The sequence below is a fragment of the Aspergillus pseudonomiae genome (assembly GCF_009193645.1).
Source record: "Aspergillus pseudonomiae strain CBS 119388 unplaced genomic scaffold BDV37scaffold_83, whole genome shotgun sequence".
NCBI classification, from domain to species: domain Eukaryota; kingdom Fungi; phylum Ascomycota; class Eurotiomycetes; order Eurotiales; family Aspergillaceae; genus Aspergillus; species Aspergillus pseudonomiae.
Genome location: NW_022476075.1, coordinates 109586 through 125721, shown reverse-complemented (window position 1 = coordinate 125721; position 16136 = coordinate 109586). Strand labels below are relative to the sequence as shown.

General features: G+C 49.0%; 6 protein-coding genes across 6 annotated transcripts; 3 read left to right on the top strand and 3 right to left on the bottom strand.

Annotated features, from left to right (window-relative positions):
* Window positions 1–1316: 1316 nt before the first annotated feature.
* Window positions 1317–6003, bottom strand: BDV37DRAFT_274696 (GTP-Rho binding exocyst subunit SEC3; the record flags this gene model as incomplete). Its single annotated transcript, XM_032085281.1, has 4 exons — window positions 1317–2244; window positions 2295–3412; window positions 3496–5702; window positions 5922–6003. The coding sequence occupies 4 exons, from the start codon at window positions 6001–6003 to the stop codon at window positions 1317–1319; spliced, it is 4335 nt and encodes a 1444-aa protein (XP_031937487.1).
* Window positions 6004–6853: 850 nt separating this feature from the next.
* BDV37DRAFT_258504 (nucleolar and coiled-body phosphoprotein 1 family protein) lies at window positions 6854–8379 on the top strand. Its single transcript, XM_032083057.1, has 2 exons — window positions 6854–6988; window positions 7049–8379. Exons 1-2 carry the CDS (start codon window positions 6941–6943, stop codon window positions 8168–8170), a joined length of 1170 nt encoding a protein of 389 aa, XP_031937486.1. The 5' UTR covers window positions 6854–6940; the 3' UTR covers window positions 8171–8379.
* Window positions 8380–8403: 24 nt separating this feature from the next.
* Window positions 8404–10874, bottom strand: BDV37DRAFT_258502 (uncharacterized protein). The gene is made up of 4 exons (XM_032083056.1): window positions 10758–10874; window positions 10583–10696; window positions 9399–10532; window positions 8404–9345 (listed from the first exon to the last, which is right to left on the bottom strand). The coding sequence occupies exons 3-4, from the start codon at window positions 10469–10471 to the stop codon at window positions 8604–8606; spliced, it is 1815 nt and encodes a 604-aa protein (XP_031937485.1). The 5' UTR covers window positions 10472–10532; window positions 10583–10696; window positions 10758–10874; the 3' UTR covers window positions 8404–8603.
* Window positions 10875–11018: 144 nt separating this feature from the next.
* On the top strand, window positions 11019–13122 carry BDV37DRAFT_258498 (cytochrome P450). Its single transcript, XM_032083055.1, has 3 exons — window positions 11019–11729; window positions 11798–12900; window positions 12961–13122. The coding sequence occupies exons 1-3, from the start codon at window positions 11398–11400 to the stop codon at window positions 13095–13097; spliced, it is 1572 nt and encodes a 523-aa protein (XP_031937484.1). The 5' UTR covers window positions 11019–11397; the 3' UTR covers window positions 13098–13122.
* A 42-nt stretch (window positions 13123–13164) lies between these two features.
* Window positions 13165–14224, bottom strand: BDV37DRAFT_258497 (mitochondrial 37S ribosomal protein mS37). The gene is made up of 3 exons (XM_032083054.1): window positions 13882–14224; window positions 13648–13727; window positions 13165–13543 (listed from the first exon to the last, which is right to left on the bottom strand). The coding sequence occupies exons 1-3, from the start codon at window positions 14006–14008 to the stop codon at window positions 13445–13447; spliced, it is 306 nt and encodes a 101-aa protein (XP_031937483.1). The 5' UTR covers window positions 14009–14224; the 3' UTR covers window positions 13165–13444.
* Window positions 14225–14253: 29 nt separating this feature from the next.
* On the top strand, window positions 14254–15957 carry BDV37DRAFT_258494 (DnaJ family domain-containing protein). The gene is made up of 2 exons (XM_032083053.1): window positions 14254–14679; window positions 14730–15957. Exons 1-2 carry the CDS (start codon window positions 14323–14325, stop codon window positions 15909–15911), a joined length of 1539 nt encoding a protein of 512 aa, XP_031937482.1. The 5' UTR covers window positions 14254–14322; the 3' UTR covers window positions 15912–15957.
* Window positions 15958–16136: the final 179 nt, after the last annotated feature.

Genomic DNA, 16136 nt, shown 5'->3' with positions numbered 1-16136 from the left:
CTTACTCCGAAAACAAAACACACAGCATCTGGCAATTAGTGGCACCGAGGTGGCTGGAATAGTACACTTAGACGATATAATAACCTTATCGGATACATTTCTTTGTTGGGCACTAATAATACCTTGTGTGGAGCCTCAGGGATGAAGGAAGCTTTCCATAAAGTTGATCTATAAAGTTTAGAAGTTCATCTCATCGATACATGAAGTTCTTCTAATGTAGGCCTTCAATCCCGTGGCTTAATATATAGACGCGTTAACTGTATCACCAGGGGTAGAAGAAGAGAGCCTGGCACGAGATAAGTGGAGTGTTCGCATTCAAGAATCTGATATATCAAGTAGTATAAATAAATATAAGGTAGTGGAGTAATTGAAACTCCTGCAGAGTCACCAGTGTGTTGCGCGTTGCCGCTTAAACATTTACTTTCTCCATCCATGCTCAACTCCTGCTAAGATGGCTGGGATCCGTGCGAATTAGAATCCGGCCTGAGCAAGGGTTTTCCCAGTCTTCGGCATATTACTACAAGTGCCGTACTTCTTTCCTTCTTTCGTTCATTATTTCCCTACTGTTGAGTCCTTTCTACCCTTCCTGATACTATTACTTAGAACCTAGGATTCGTAGCACAAGAATTGCTTGCCGATTGGTCCATTGTACGGTGATTCCGTCCACTTCTTTTCGGTGATGCCTGTACTGTACTAATTTATTTGTTACCCCCTGTTTTCACATAATCCATGTCTACCTTTTCTAGCAATTGATCATATTACCTGTAATTACATATGTGGGTAGGGGCTAAAATGATACGTGCGTTACTTGAAATCGTCCATCAATTGCCTCTCTTCCTTGTTGGCTGAGTTTCCTGGTTCGCTGGGTTGACCTCCCAGTGGGAAGGCTATTCTGGTTCGCCAGTCACCTTGCCTGGTTGAAACAACCAGTCTCTGTACGCAGATGGCCCATTATTGAGGATAAAAGCTCCAGCAAAGTGGTGACAAGGTCATAGTACATTCATATCACTATCCTCCTCAAGATGTCCAAGACACCTATATACTACCAATAGTCGTGGATCATGCAGGAGAATGATAAACCAAGGCAAAAAAGAACATGAGAACGGTGATATAACGCAGTATTACTCAATCCAGACGCCCCATTTCTATGACCCATGGACAAGGATAAATGCTTCCGTTGCTCCCCATCCAGCAAACCAGTGCAAATAGAACAGAAAAGAGAAAGGGTACTTGTAGAAGGCAGAATCTCAGAGGGAAAAATGAACACCCAAGCAAACAGAGAAGAGGTGCTGATTTGTAGTACACAGGGCATCCGATTATTTCTTGAACATGGTAATTGCATCCTCCATACGCCATTCGAGGTCTAGTTGGCCTTCGTACACCGTAGTGAGGACGCGTCGAGTGCGATCATACGCCCCCTCATACCGACTCTCACATTCTCGTAGCACCTTCAACACAAGGCTACGGCTGAGTCCAGGGTCATCGGCATCGCCAAAGTGCTTCTCCACCCGTTTCTTGAGCGCCTCAATACCACGCCGCATTTCTTTCGCATCGTACATGGCTAAAACTTTCTTCGCTACCGAGCGCGAATGGCTAGGGCGGCTCGAGATATCTGCCGGGTTGCTTGTGGTCGCCAATAAGCTTTCCGCTGATTCCACGAACTCAAGTAACTTGCCCAGTGGCCGGTGAATGACAGAGTCTAGATAAAGCTTCATATGTTCATGGTAATCTTGGTAAGCCCGCTCGCGCCATTTTTCTAGCACCGGTAGGCCTCGAACATCTACCTCCTCAATGTAATGGTTCATATTCTCGATCAGAAGTATGTGATAGTTCAGTGCCTCCTTGTCTTCTGGGTCGCCCGAAGTTGCCGCTGCGCCGTGAGGTTGACCAGGAGCTTCTTTGGCGATAAATTTAAGTGACTCCCACATGGCCCGGTTGATGCGGTTGTAAGCTTCATTAACGCTGATTCGAATATCACAGAACTCGTGTGCGGGCTGTGACAGCATATTTTCAACAGCCGCGGAGAAATGGGGAAAGACGCGCATGAAGGAGATGACCCCCCTGCGCTTGTTCACCTTAACCTTGGTGTCTTCAATTCCACGTATCTGCTCGTCCACAAAGCGATTAAAGAGACCAATCAACCGGGAATGGAGTTTCTGGAGTGAATGAACAATGAAGTCTTGGTTGGTGTCTTCAAAATCCAGAACAGCCCTTTCCAAAGCAAATAGGATACCTATTCCTTGTCTGTAACAAGTTAGCGCGGCATGAAAGGGGTTGTTTCGTGATGTACTTACAGAGGATCAACCTGGATGGACAAATCCACAAGGTTCTGCATATCGTTCGGCCAGAATGAAAACAGTTCGTCCATAATCTGTTCCACCTTCCGTGCCATTCCTCGATCGGTATCGTGCAACTGCTTGGCGCCAAAGTCGGGTAACCGGCGTTCCTCAGGGTGAGCAGATGCAACGAGGTCAGGGAAATCGACGTGCGACAGTGAGCTTAGGTGGAAAAAGTGAACTAGAAAATTCTGCTCCTCTGATATCATGCTCAAGGTCTCATGAAGAGCGCCTGCAAACGCTTCATAAGGTTCCAGACGTCCATGCTGTTTGTCACCAGAAGGGAGCCGTAGACCCGCTGCAGCCCTCATAGTCTTTCCTCGTTTCACGGTCAACTTTCTGGCAGCCAGTGTGATACCTTCATTTTCCTTTTCTTTCTCCTGATGTGTGAACAGAAGCTCGTGCTCCTCTCCAGTGGGCTTTCTCGACGCCTTTTTCCAAGCAAGGCTATTGTCCCGAAACTCATTCTGGTAAGGTTGTTTAGCCTGTTGTTCGTACAGATTGATAAGCCCATGCCACTCTGCATTGCTGACTTCCTTTGCGAAAAGCATCAAGGCATTATACATCCACAGCTCCCGGCGGAAGTATTCTCGTGCTCGACTGTCGAGTTTCATAGGATCTCTCGTGCTATTAGCAGCAGTGTCGACCCTTTTTTGTTCAGCAACCTTGTAAGCAATAGCCATAAACTGCTTAAGTCGCTGCAAGAACAACCGGGACTGTGAGCGATACTCCTCTTTCTTCTCCTTGATCGCACGCATTTGGCCAATTTCCGTATCAGCATACACACCCACACTGCCGTGATCCCCAGCCGCATCGGCTAATCGCCTCTTATTCTGCCATATATCAGAATCAATCATCAACATAGCTTTATACAGCGTTGACAATGCAGTCTCAGTATCCTTTAGCCCGTCAGGGTTACTGAGCGAGGCCTCTTTCAAGGAGCGTAAGTCAACAGAGGAGATAGAAAGAGTTTTCAGCAGATTTTGAAGCTCGTTATGGAGTAGTTTCTGGTTGGCGGTCTGTACTTGCAGACCTTGAGACTGCGTTTCTATATATGATACATCATCATGAAGGGTCTGTTCGCGGAGTTAGAAAATACGTAGAACAGTATGTACAGACAGAGTGACGGGATATTCGTTGTGCGGGCTTGGTGACTTACATTGAGTTCATGCGAGTACAGAGTTAGAAGATTATCCAGCTCTTCACACTCTTCGATAGTCTTATCAATCAACTTGGCAAGCTGATCGATCTTTCCTTCTTGCTGCTCAAGATTACCTAGCCAGCTGGTAGCCTCAACACGACCGATCTCACGGCGGATATCCGCCTCAAGATCTTCGATTTTCTTCTCATCATTCAAGCGTCCATTCCACCCAAGATCAGTCAATATGTCGTCAAAGTCTGCACCACGTCCACTTATGCTGCTGGGATCGATCCCAAGCGCCTGGCAGTATTTGATGGTATTGTCTTCGTGGCGTCTGCGGCGTCGACCATCAGGAGATGGAGACACAGACCTCGCTCGTTCGTCCGTAACGACTTTCACGGTAGCTCTCGAAGTGTCTCTCGGTTCCTCCTGAGTCTCCACCGACGTAACAGTAGTTTCTTCAGCGGCAGCCTGAGTTACTTCAACTGTTGGTGGCTCCAGTATAGGAGACTTGGCTGGAGAGGGCACTTCCTTCGCTGGAGATGGAAGGGCTGGTATCTCTTTATCCGGTGTTTCGGGGGATACCACAGGTTCAATGGCTGTACGAAGTGAGGGCGCGGGCACCACTCCAGTGATTCCATCGGGCCCATTGCTTTCCTCAGCTTTTTGTTTCCTTGCGGCTGCTAATAGTCTCTCACCAGCACCACCAGGCCTCGGCTTGAAAGCGCCGTAAGTGGTAGCGGCTTTGCGAAATGCCCCGACAACTTCCTTGCTCTGCTTTTTCTTGATCATAGGCCCAAGGCCGGGGCGATGTGCATCCGCCTCGTTTTCAACAGGTGATGTGGGTACCTCAGGGGGACTGGCTGGCGGAGAGATCGGCCCACCCTCTTGGACCAATTCGCTGGGTTGCGATTCCGTCTTGCTTACGGGTGCTATTGTTTCGGTAACATCGGCGGTCATCTGAGCGTTGGCAGCGTTTGACGTGGCCAGCTTCAGCGCAGGTGGTATCTCGACAGGTTGCGTATCGGGAGTGTGTTCGGGAGCGATATTGTCGTGAGACTCCGAGGGAGCCTCGGGGCTGGATTTCTTGATACTGCCTTCATTGAAAGCTGGGTTAGGCCCCGGGTTGCCTGCTGGACTTGGGTTGGCATTTGGACTCTCACTCGGAACCGATTGTGCCGTGGTAGGTCGGGAACCGTCTTTGTTGTGCTTAGGCGAGCTGAAAGCCAAATCCTCAGTGCGAAGCTTTGGCTCTGGCACACCTTTCCCATCGCGTAACGGCGGTGGCTGGACCTCAGGGCGTGTAACTAGGTTACGTTCAGACTCTCCACTGGGTCGATCCCGCTGATTCGAAGCCGAAGCGGCCAGTAAACTGGTAGGAATGTCCAAGCCCCTCGATTCGGGAGATACAGGTGACTTGTGCATTCGGTTTTCAGATGCAAGACGCTCAGTTGAGCGGGGAGGTGGCTGGTCTCGCTGGTCAGGGGGAACTGGCGGGGGGTGCTGAGGCGGTACAGGCGGTGGGGGGATGCTTCTCCCAGATTGACCAGACTGGGCAGTAGATGGTCTACCCATCTGATCCCGACTTCGTTGGGCTCTTAGGGATTGCTCTTCAGAGGGTAGCCGACGAGGCCCATCCCGGCTAGGCGCACGACTCGAGTAAGGAGACTGAGGCCGGCTACCATGGGATGAATATGGTGGGCCTGGAGGAGGAAGTGCCACATCAGGTCGCGGGGGTCCTTGGCCAGGGTGTTTAGGGCCTGGAGGGGGCATTCCCACAAGAAATTGTCGCTCGAGATCATCGAAGCCCATTAGCTCCGGTACCTTCCCCCCGGTATATTTTTTGTAGATTTTCACTAAACTACCGATAAAGAACTCCTTCTCCTTAGATGTCCTGGCCTGCCAGTAATAGGGCTTCCCAATGGTCACCACAAAGCCAACATTTGAGGCCCATTGTTTCTGCTGTTGTTCCAATGGAGACGATGGTACCCAAGCATTGAACGATTGTATCGCAGACAGGTCGTCTAACATCCACGTTTTCCCAATCGAAAACGAACCATCATTGTTTTCTCTAGCCTTATGCACACGCACCCTACCTGACTTTCTCACAGCAACAATTATTGCTCGAGGCTTTTTGTTGTCGGGCGGGGAATTGGGCGGAGGGGGTGAAGACGGATACGCAGCATCTTCCGTGATGCGAACATGTGTTATGTAGGATTCAGCCACTAGGAACAGTAGGACAAGTCAGCAAGCCATCCGCGAATCCACCCTCCATGGTTTGCGCTTGGTCCTACCCTTCGCCGTGCAAAGATCTTCGTCCAGGTCTTAGCAGGCGCGGCAGATGAGAAAGCGGCCACCTATTATACACGATTTGACATGACGAAACCCATTTCAATCAAGGCAAAGCGACTAAACCAACATTGCGCAACAAGAGAGATACATACACGTGCCATCGCCATCTTTCCTTGTGAAGCAGCTTTGGATGATCCGTCTCTTCTCATCTTCGAATTTCTCAGCCCTCGACATTGTAGCCTCACCATGCCCAGTATGACCTCCATTGCGACCTTCACCGACTCGACGCAGATCCCTTTGAGGGGGGATCTCGCCGGGATGCGGGCCCCGCGAGCGATCACGACCGTTCATTATTGCTTTCCAATTGCCGGGAGCCTGTTTTACTTAGGAGGTACCAGAGGCCAGGTGAACATGATCGGGTGTATCGGGGTTAGGCTACACGGTGCGCGCCGTGTTCGGAGGACGGCTGGTGAGGTAGTTGACTCAGAAAAATTAAAAGAAATGTCAAAGTATAGAAAGAAAGCCAAATAGTGGCAGCATGGATTGCTGGCGTTGAATCAAGAGCCCACAGAGAGGAGCGAGCCGGTAGTTGTACAGTAGCTACGTACTGGGGGAATGGACGGCGGGCGCTAGTAACCAGCGGGCGGAGAGCTCGTGGTTACTGCATACTTACGGAGTATGTACTGCGTTCCGGAGGTTGATATAGTGCAGCCAGCTACCGTCTATTTGATAGACTCGAAGTTGAAGAACCTAGAATTGGGAACTCATAGTCACATATTCTACATCGTGAATCCTTTTGATTGATTACATCTCATAACCTCAACTTAGTCGTACTTTTCCTCTTCACGATTCCAGTGGAGTATTGTTGGTTTGCATAGATTGGCTGAAACTCAGCATGTCACGAGGGCCCACGTGAATGAAACTGTCTGTGATACTTTGGTTGGCCAATCACAGAATGCGCTATAATTGACCGCTTTCTTAGCGTTTTTTGCCCTTTTTTTTTTTTTTTTTTTTTTTGTTTTTTTTTTTTTTTTTTTTCTTTTTTTTTTTTTTTTTTTTTTATTGTTTGCTCCAAGGAAACCTTTGAAAACCTATAGACGAAGGTTCAGTACTTCGTACAGTGATAACACAGTCATTGTATCTGGGAGACGCTGAATATAAAACTATCATTATGGCTGGAAAGAAATCTTCTCCTGCCAAGTTGGCTCAGGATAAGAAGGTGGGATGGTTCTAGTCATTCAACCAGGATTGATTTACTGACAATTTTCGGCTTCGAAAGGCCAAGAGCGCACCATCTATTCCTCCCCAGCTGATCGCCTCGATTGAAGCTTTTCTTATCGAATCTGGCTTCACCAGTACCAGCAAGGCCTTTTCGAAAGAACTAGCCAGCAAATCCGTTAGCAAGTCGCCGTCCGACACCAAGAATGTGCCACCTTTGATCGAAATTTTCGACAAGTGGGCAAGTACCGGAAAGGCTACCAAGGAATCTTCCGATTCCAGCTCATCAGAGACCTCCAGCAGTTCCAGCAGCAGCGAAGAAAGTTCCAGCAGTTCGGATGAGTCGAGCGATTCTGATGTTGAGATGAACGATGCGCAGAAAGTGCAGTCGAAGAAACAATCTAGGCGCTCCTCTTCCTCCTCGTCCTCTTCCTCTTCTTCCTCTTCCTCTTCCTCTTCCTCTTCCTCTTCCTCTTCCTCTTCCTCTTCCTCTTCCTCTTCTGCCTCCGATAGCGATGCTGATGATGAGAGCGAGGAGGAGGCGGCAGCCCCTGCTCCTGCCAAGCCTCAGGGTACTAAGCGGAAGGCCGAGTCTGATTCCTCGTCTTCTGAGTCCGAGTCCGAGTCAGACAAAGCCCCTCAGAATAAGAAGACAAAGGTCGCAGCTAAGGAAGACAGCTCGTCCTCTGACTCTTCATCATCGTCCTCAGCCAGTGACAGCAGCAGCAGCAGCAGCGACTCGTCATCCGATTCTGACTCCGACTCTGATTCTTCCTCTTCCTCCGACTCGGACAAGGAAGACGGAAAGGGCAACAAGGCTTCTTCATCCTCTCAGAGTTCCTCCGGCAGTGAAACAGTTCAAAACTCCGACTCGGGTGCTCAGAAATCTACTAACATTTCGACACCGGTGACCGGTTCGTTTAGTGCTAGCCCGGCCCCCGGATATGGGAAAAAGCACACTGGCGCCCGCCCTACTCCTCTGGCTCTTCTCAGTGAACAGCCTACCGACCACCTGCTTTCAAACGACTACGTCCCCTATGCCTATGCTGACAGAGCCTTCAAGGATCTCTCGGTAACTCGTGGCAAGGGCTTCACGAAAGAGAAGAACAAGAAGAAGCGTGGTTCTTACCGTGGTGGTCCCATCGATATCTCCGGAGGCAAGTCGTTCAAGTTCGAGGATTAAGTTGAGGATCGAGTTGGGTTGTGCCGGCTGTCGTCATGTTCAGCATACCATCCACTTTTTAATATGCTCTACAAAAGTTTAGACCCTTAGATCTAGGTTTACATATTTAGATCGTTTTGCCCATTTCTTTATTCACAACTACAAGCAAGGCGCTGATGGAGCTGGGACTTCTATTCAATTATTCGTGCAAACTTTCACCTAAAAAAAAAGTCAAAATTTTTAACAATTGTCTCTAAATTACTGTTGTGACCTTTAAAAAACCCATGAACCAACCGAATACTTCCCTATCTAAGAGTCCCCACCATAAACATCGACCACCCTATATTGATAGTTAACTACCAAGCAACAAACCAACAGCACCAAAAACCAACACTCCGAGATTGTATGCCAACAGAGGAACAAAACGTTATAGGGGTTATCAAGCCATCCAGTTTCAATCCCGACGTCTCCAGGCTGCAAATCTTTCCATCGGGTTCCACCTCCGGTCCCAGCCCGTCAGCTGCTCATTTTTGATATTACTCTCATCAATATACGCGAACCTCTTCTGTGTCCTCAATGGAGAAGTTGTCGTCGTGTCATCAGGTTCCGGCCGTTCGTACCCAGACAAATCCAGAACTCGCTCAGGGTTGTAAATCGTCATGTCCTCCTGAATTTCTAGGTCTATATCAAGCATTTCCCGATACCAATCCCTGCACGAACCAGTCAAGTCATCAGTTGACATGAAGTCTAGTCGAACGACACCGTCAGTGATCCCGGCGTATACCGTGGGCGACAGAGGTGACGGTGAGCACAGGGAGTATATGGCCCCGCGGTAAGGAGTGGATTCACGTTGGCGCCTCCGAGGGGCATTTGGGTACAGTGGCGGTGCGTAGAACAGGAACATCGAGAAATCTTTGCGGGGATACTTGATGCTCTCTACTGGGGGTGCAATCTCTCCTCCTGAGGCTGAGGCTTTTCGACGGCGCACGCTGTGCTGGTAAATGGAAGAAGCCCTGGAATCTGTGTAACTGTAGGTTTTTGGCATCCGGAGATCGAAGATCTTCACCACGGCATCTGCGCCGGCTCCTGCGAGAAATCTGTCATGGCCAAAAGGGTGAAGGGAGTAAATTTGGTTTTGGTCGGTTGGGTCTTTATAAGTGGACTCGAATGCCCGGTTTGAACGAACGTCATGGAGTCTGCGCAATCGTCAGCTGTATCGACAAGCAATGATAGGGGCAAGAGATCGTACCTGATTAGACGATCACCCCAAGCAGCGAGGAATGTACTACCAGGGGACCCCGTAGTAACCTGTCCGCATAGAGGTGCCATTGCATTGACAATGACACTTGCAGTAGAGCCAAGCCGTACGTCAAGATCTAATGAGCGCACGCTGATCTCTCGCTCCAGCGCCAACCGTTCCGATGAAATGGAAGAGATAGCCAGCGCATTCTCAGAGCGCCCTGTGCCTATAGCAAATAGGGTCGGAGATAGAAATTTAGAGCACTTATTACGTGCCGCAAGCCTTGATTCGATTACAATATGCCCAAAGGGTTCAACCACGTCGTCATCCTTGGTAGTACTGTAAAAATTGATCGTTCCATTTTTGTCATGTGCAGCCAGAATCGGGTCTGGTCCTTCGCTCAGATCGATATGTTCGAGCCCAGAGTTAGATGTCTGGTATCGCTGCACGTATTCATGTGTGTCCTCGTTAGGCTTAAGTGCAACATGGAGAAGCTCGCCGCGCATTCGACCAAAGATTACATGCTCCTTATCGTCCGCTTTGCGATAATGCCCCGGTCGCAGGATATGCAGACCACAGATGTCATCATGGCTGCTGACGACATCCAAATCATCGAAAATGGCCCATTGGTGATTCCGGGCTTTTCCATGTTGTTTGATTTTCATGACAATCTCATGCCCGCCGCCCCAGGCGAGCACCTCCCTGCGGTCCGCCCATGTGCTCCCGTTCCAGGTTTCATATGAATCAATTGCAGGGCGATATCCAAGGGTGGGTCTGTCGGTTCGCGTTGTAATCCCCAATTCAGCACGAGTAGGAGGCTTCGCAACGAAGCGACTAACTACCGCATTTTTGTCCAGAGCTCGAGAGCGAGAAGTCAGAGCTTGGGTGGTATCTTTCCAGAATGAAGACGGTACAAAGCCAGGAAACCGATGCTCAATAAACGCGCGAAAAACACGCCCATCCTCGGCAGATACAAACCCATACAATCGTTTGCAGGTCTGCGCGATATGTATTAAGTCACTGGCAGATGGTAGATAAGTTGCAATGAGATAGATTATCTCCACAGGTAGTTTAGACAACATAGTGAAGATCTAAGCTGTTTTCTAAAGGCGAAGAATGCTGAGGAGGTCTAGTGGCGATTTCCTTGAAAGTACATGAGTATCCGAAACTGTTTGTAGATGTACACGACTCACATATGTACTCTAGTCTAAAGCATTACCGACATCATAATCTGTCTGTGAACGTATATCTCTAAGGTCCTTTCCACGGTGGTTTAGGACATGTTGCAATCAACAATAAGGCAAAGGCTGTTTGGACCATCAGCCTGGGAACATAGTAGTGAGGCCATGGTGTGAGACACTCGAATACTCTTCGGATGGCAAAGGATTCATGGCAAAAACTGTCAGAGGAGATATTTTACACCCACACACATTGAAAAAGAAGACCTAGTAGCTAAAGATACAAGACCAGGGTCGTGACTGTGATTTTGCGTTGTGGGAATTCGGGCATTATGTCATACATGAAATTCCAATCAGATTCAATCCTGCGCTTATTTATCAGCTCCGATAAATCAATAAATCTTATCTCCGCACTTTCTTCAACCTTTCCTTATCAGGTCTCTTCAAATGTGGGGTGTTCGCAGACTGAAGGAGCAATTCAACCATAGAGACGCCACTCATTACTAAATAGATTCATAGTGGTCTTCTTAGATCACTGGACACTCATCGGATACGGGGTTTGTTATCGTGTCTTTTCCCCAAAGGATTGCCAACTCGACTCCTCTCGTCAAAAGTTTCTATATGCGGGGGAAGCTTCTCCTAATGGTAGGTCCACCCTGTAGCAAGGGTCCCTCGGCATCGACCGCTTTTTCAACCTGATAATGGCTGGCGAGTCTTGCAGTTAAATACAAGGTATCCATTATCCCTTCTCCTGGTTGCACACAAGTCTCCTAGAGTCCTCTTTGTCACATCCCTTGTCTGATCTTGATGCCAAGTGAACATTTGCAAACATGGCCGGATCGCCTATAGTGGCTATATCAGCGATTGTCTTGTCAATTACCTTGTTATATAAATGTATTGTGTATCCCCTATTCCTCTCACCACTGTCCAAGATCCCCAATGCGCACTGGACAGTTCCTATATCTCCTGCTTGGATGCTCTGGAAGCGTTTCCGGAGTCAAAACAACCGGACCATCCAGGCTGCCCATGAAAGACTTGGGCCGATTGTGCGGCTTTCCCCATCAGAGATATCCATCAATTGTGTTGAAGGTGGTATCAAAACCGTTTACACAGGCGGATTCGAAAAGCATGAATGGTATCCACGGGTCTTCGGGTCACTCGGGTAAGGTTATACTCTATCAAACTGTGACTGTCTTGACTAGAGCTGATAAAAGGCTTCATCCTATAAAGTACCGTCAGCATGTTTACCATGATTGGCAGCAAGCCCCATTCTGTTCGTAAAAGGATGTTATCTAATATTTATAGCAAGTCATACTTGCAGTCCTCGCCTCATATGCGTCTGATCTCGGAGACTATTTTGTTCGATCGCCTCTTTCCAATGATCCAAGAAGCAGTCTCCTCAAACGCGCCTATGGAGGTCCATGATCTCAATCAGGCACTCGCCATAGACTTTGTATCAGCGTATCTCTTTGGCTTGGCGAATGGAACCAACTGGCTTCAAGATGAACCCTTCCGGCAGAGGATGCTCCACTACTACCAGGGCAGGAAACCGTATGAGTTCTACCACCAGGAAGTTCCTGGCCTTGTATCCTGGACGAAGTCCATTGGTATTCCTTTGATTCCTAGATGGTGCGATGAGGCCAATGCGGCGCTTGATGCTTGGTGTTTAGACCTCTGTGACAGAGCAGAACAATGCCTGCAATCAACCGACGCCGGTGTCGAGCCTGTGGCATACAAGCAGCTCCAGCAAGCAATGATAAAGCAGTCCTCACAAAAGGGAAACACAGAAGAGAGCCCGGAGCAACAGCGGATCGAGATTGCCTGCGAAATGTATGACCAGCTCACTGCTGGTTTTGAAACCAGCGCAGTCGCCCTCACTTACCTGTTCTGGGAGCTTTCTCGTCATCCGGACCTGCAAGAAGAGCTGCGGAAAGAGCTCTTGACGCTCGAGCCTAAGATTCTGTTTCCCCCACCTAGTGCGTCAAGGGGCCTGCCTCAGGCAAAAGCGGTTGATTCATTACCTCTCCTTGAGGCCGTAGTTACGGAAACGTTACGCCTGCATGCCCCAATCCCTGGAATACAGCCTCGTGTCACACCTTATCCATCCTGTACCCTGGCTGGGTACAGCGATATCCCTGCAAACATCAGAGTTAATGCGCAGGCATACTCGCTCCATCGCAACCCTGATGTGTATCCGGATCCTGAGGCATGGCAGCCTAAGCGGTGGCTTAAGGGTGTCAACTCGGATTCCGACCTCGAAGAAAGAAGGCGGTGGTTCTGGGCCTTCGGGAGTGGCGGAAGAATGTGTGTTGGAAGCAATCTGGCCTTGCAAGGTAAGTTGACCACTGCTCCCCATATACAAAGCCTCCCCAAGCTGACACCCCTACCCATAGAAATCAAACTAGCAACGGCGGCCATCTACAGCAACTACAAGACGTCCATCGTAGACGACGAAAACATTGAAGCAATCGACGCCTATACGATTAAGCCCCGCGGAGATAAACTGGTGTTGAAGTTTGAAGCTGCGTAGATCGTGTCCAAGTGTTGACATGCCCACAATCACTATGATCATTAGCTATGTCTTCTCAATAGTTAGGATTGAAACATGTTCTTTTCTTTATAACATAGCACATGTAATGTACAGAAGGGGATGCCCGTAATACAAGCTCACATCCACCCGTAAACGAAAAGCCTATAACTCCAGATACATAAAGATTTCTTTCCGAGCCCGTCAAGACTCAATCTAGAGCCTCCACGCTCATCACCCATCCCGGGGGCCCCCAACAACCAATATAAAAACCTTGCTTGATACCATCGTATAACCGGTATGATGCGCGACGCTTCGGGATATCAACAAACATTGTAGTCAAAGAATTCTTAACCAAGAGTACCCTCCCTCTTCTTGGGACCGACGACCTTGGGGTACATTCTCATGAGGTGGTAGTTGATGGTGTTCTTCTTGTTGCTCTTCGGTTTCTATATTACAAGAAAGAAAGATATCATTAGCACGGCTATTCCAAAGCGGACATGGGCCAGGAAGTTGGGCGAAAAGCGTAGCAGAGTGAAATCAAGATACGTACAGGTGCATCCATGCATTGCCTCAATTGCTGCTCAAGGGCTGCGCATCCCTCCGCAGTGTATCCAGCCGACGCCCAGCAGCCTATCAGTAAACCACGGTTAGCATATCATCCCGGTGGAAAAATTGTTGACAGCCCCATGAGCTGCCCGGAACACGGAAGCTCGACAATCGAACACGGCGAAAGTCCTATTTGGAAAGTCCCGGCGACAGGGATTAGAAGCAGGAACAAACATACTCAGCATCGAAGACATGACTGTCACACAGGGGTTCTGCTCATGCTGGTTCGGACGACGGACTCGAAGGTGAGGGATGGTCTGCAGACGGACCGGGTTGAGACGAGTCGTGGCACCTTTCGGGGGCATATTGACGGTGTTTCCGGTGCTCTCTGAACTTCTGCGACTCAAGGAACCCAAATGCAATTGATTGGATAGACGGAATGCCACCAATAGCGCCGGTGCAGGTCAATGTATAGTTGTGGGCTCTGGTTCCAAAAGATGTCGGAAAGCCTTCGGAGGTGCCAAGACATTTTCGGCAATTTTGCCCGCGGAAGTGGCTGACATAACACCCTATAGTCCTGTGAGTTTGACTATAGTTACAGGGCCATCGTTGGAGATAAGAGCTATCTGCTACTGTCACTACACACATTCAGGTTTGCTTTTCTTTAATATTGGCGGATATGAGCAAACGGCATGCGGGAGCTTTCAACTTCAATAACCTATCCGCATTATCTACAACAAAAAGTCCGAGATCGAGATGTTTCTCCGCGATAAGCCAGTGGCGAGATGCAGATTCGAAGGCGAATGAAAACAGCGAGACTACGCAATTACAAGATGGACATAACGAAGAAGGCGCCATGGCGCGAAGATTATCGGAAATGACAGAACAGGCCATGCTTGAAGGAGGCCGCTCGGCGCGAAAAAATATGGAACACGCGGGGTTCTCGGATGATCTGAAGAAACAACTTGAAGAGAGAATCACAGCAACTGCATTCAAAAGTGACCATGCAGCCGCCCATGCAGTTGCCGATATGCCTGTATGTACATATGCAATGATGCTGGAGATCCCTAAACTAACGTTCTAAAGTCGAGTGCAGGTCAAGGAACTCAAGATATCGCCGCAGCTGAGCCATGGTCGGGAACGGAGAGCCTTCACGATGTCACACTGCGCATGCTGGACAGCTCGAAGAAACCTATGCGCGTACCCTACAAAATCCCACAACCAAATCCCGTTGATATGCGTATCTCTCCCAAGTCTTCAAGGTCGCCTGGTCTCCGCCTCGCCGAAGCCAAAGACCGCACATCTACGTACACCCTAAGTCAAAGCCCTGGGGTATCGGATGAAGAACGTGAGGCAATGCGGCGAGAAATGCGAGAGAGGTTCACTCCTGGTGGCCGACCAATGCCGATGACGATCCAAGGGTTAGCGTCACTTGCGAACGAACGGATAGAGGATGCGATGTCGCGCGGCCAATTCGATCGAATAAAACGAGGGAAAGGTGTCAATACAGAGACCGACCATAATGCAAATAGTGCATTCATCGATACAACTGAATATTTCATGAACAAGATGATTCAAAAACAAGAATTGGTTCCTCCGTGGATCGAGAAACAACAGGAGCTGGCGAGGGAGATTGATCGGTTTCGCCAGCGGTTAAGAACCGAATGGAGACGGCAAGCGGCTAGATTAGTTGCGAGTGAAGGAGGATCTCTGGAAGCTCAGATGAGGCGTGCTCAGGCCTATGCCGCTGCGGAAGCCCGTTTGGCAGAGAAAGTCAAGATAGAGCGATCGTTCCAGGAGCTTTATAATGTCGAGCCATCCGCAACGAATCCGAACGACGACGAAAACCTAGCCTCTACGTCGCCTGAAGTCGAAACCAAAGAAACCCCCCGGCTGCCATATGTTTCGCCACTACGTGACCCCCAGTATCTTTCAACAGAGCGCTCTTTTTATGAGCTAGCGGTCAAGAATCTCAATACTCTCACTCGCTCTTACAACCTACAGGCACCACCTGTTGCTCAGAAACCGTACATAAATCTGGAACGTGAATTATCTACGTGCTACGCCGATGTAGCACCAACTTTAGCCGAGGAGATTAAACGGCGCGCGACGGAGAGGACCAGTCGTTCGCAATCGGTAGGCTCTAAAGCGTCCAGCATTATCGAGTCCTTAAGCACATCAACTACCGCACAAGTTTATGAGGAGGATAAAACTAAAGGATATGGATTCAAGGAATTCTGGCGGGACCTGTTTTCAAAGAAAGATTAGCGGATGGACAGCCATGTGTATATATGTTTGATGTATATATTGTACGATATTGCCATGTGATATGGAAAGGTCATGCTCCTGTCTAATAAGCGTCGTAAACCCAGACCGTTCCGCATTAGAAGATCATGAATACTTTCACCGACTACGGTGTCGGCCCCTCCGTCACTGGACACCAACACTGCACAGTTGAAGAGCGGTTTGTTTAAGTTTGGACATATGATGTGA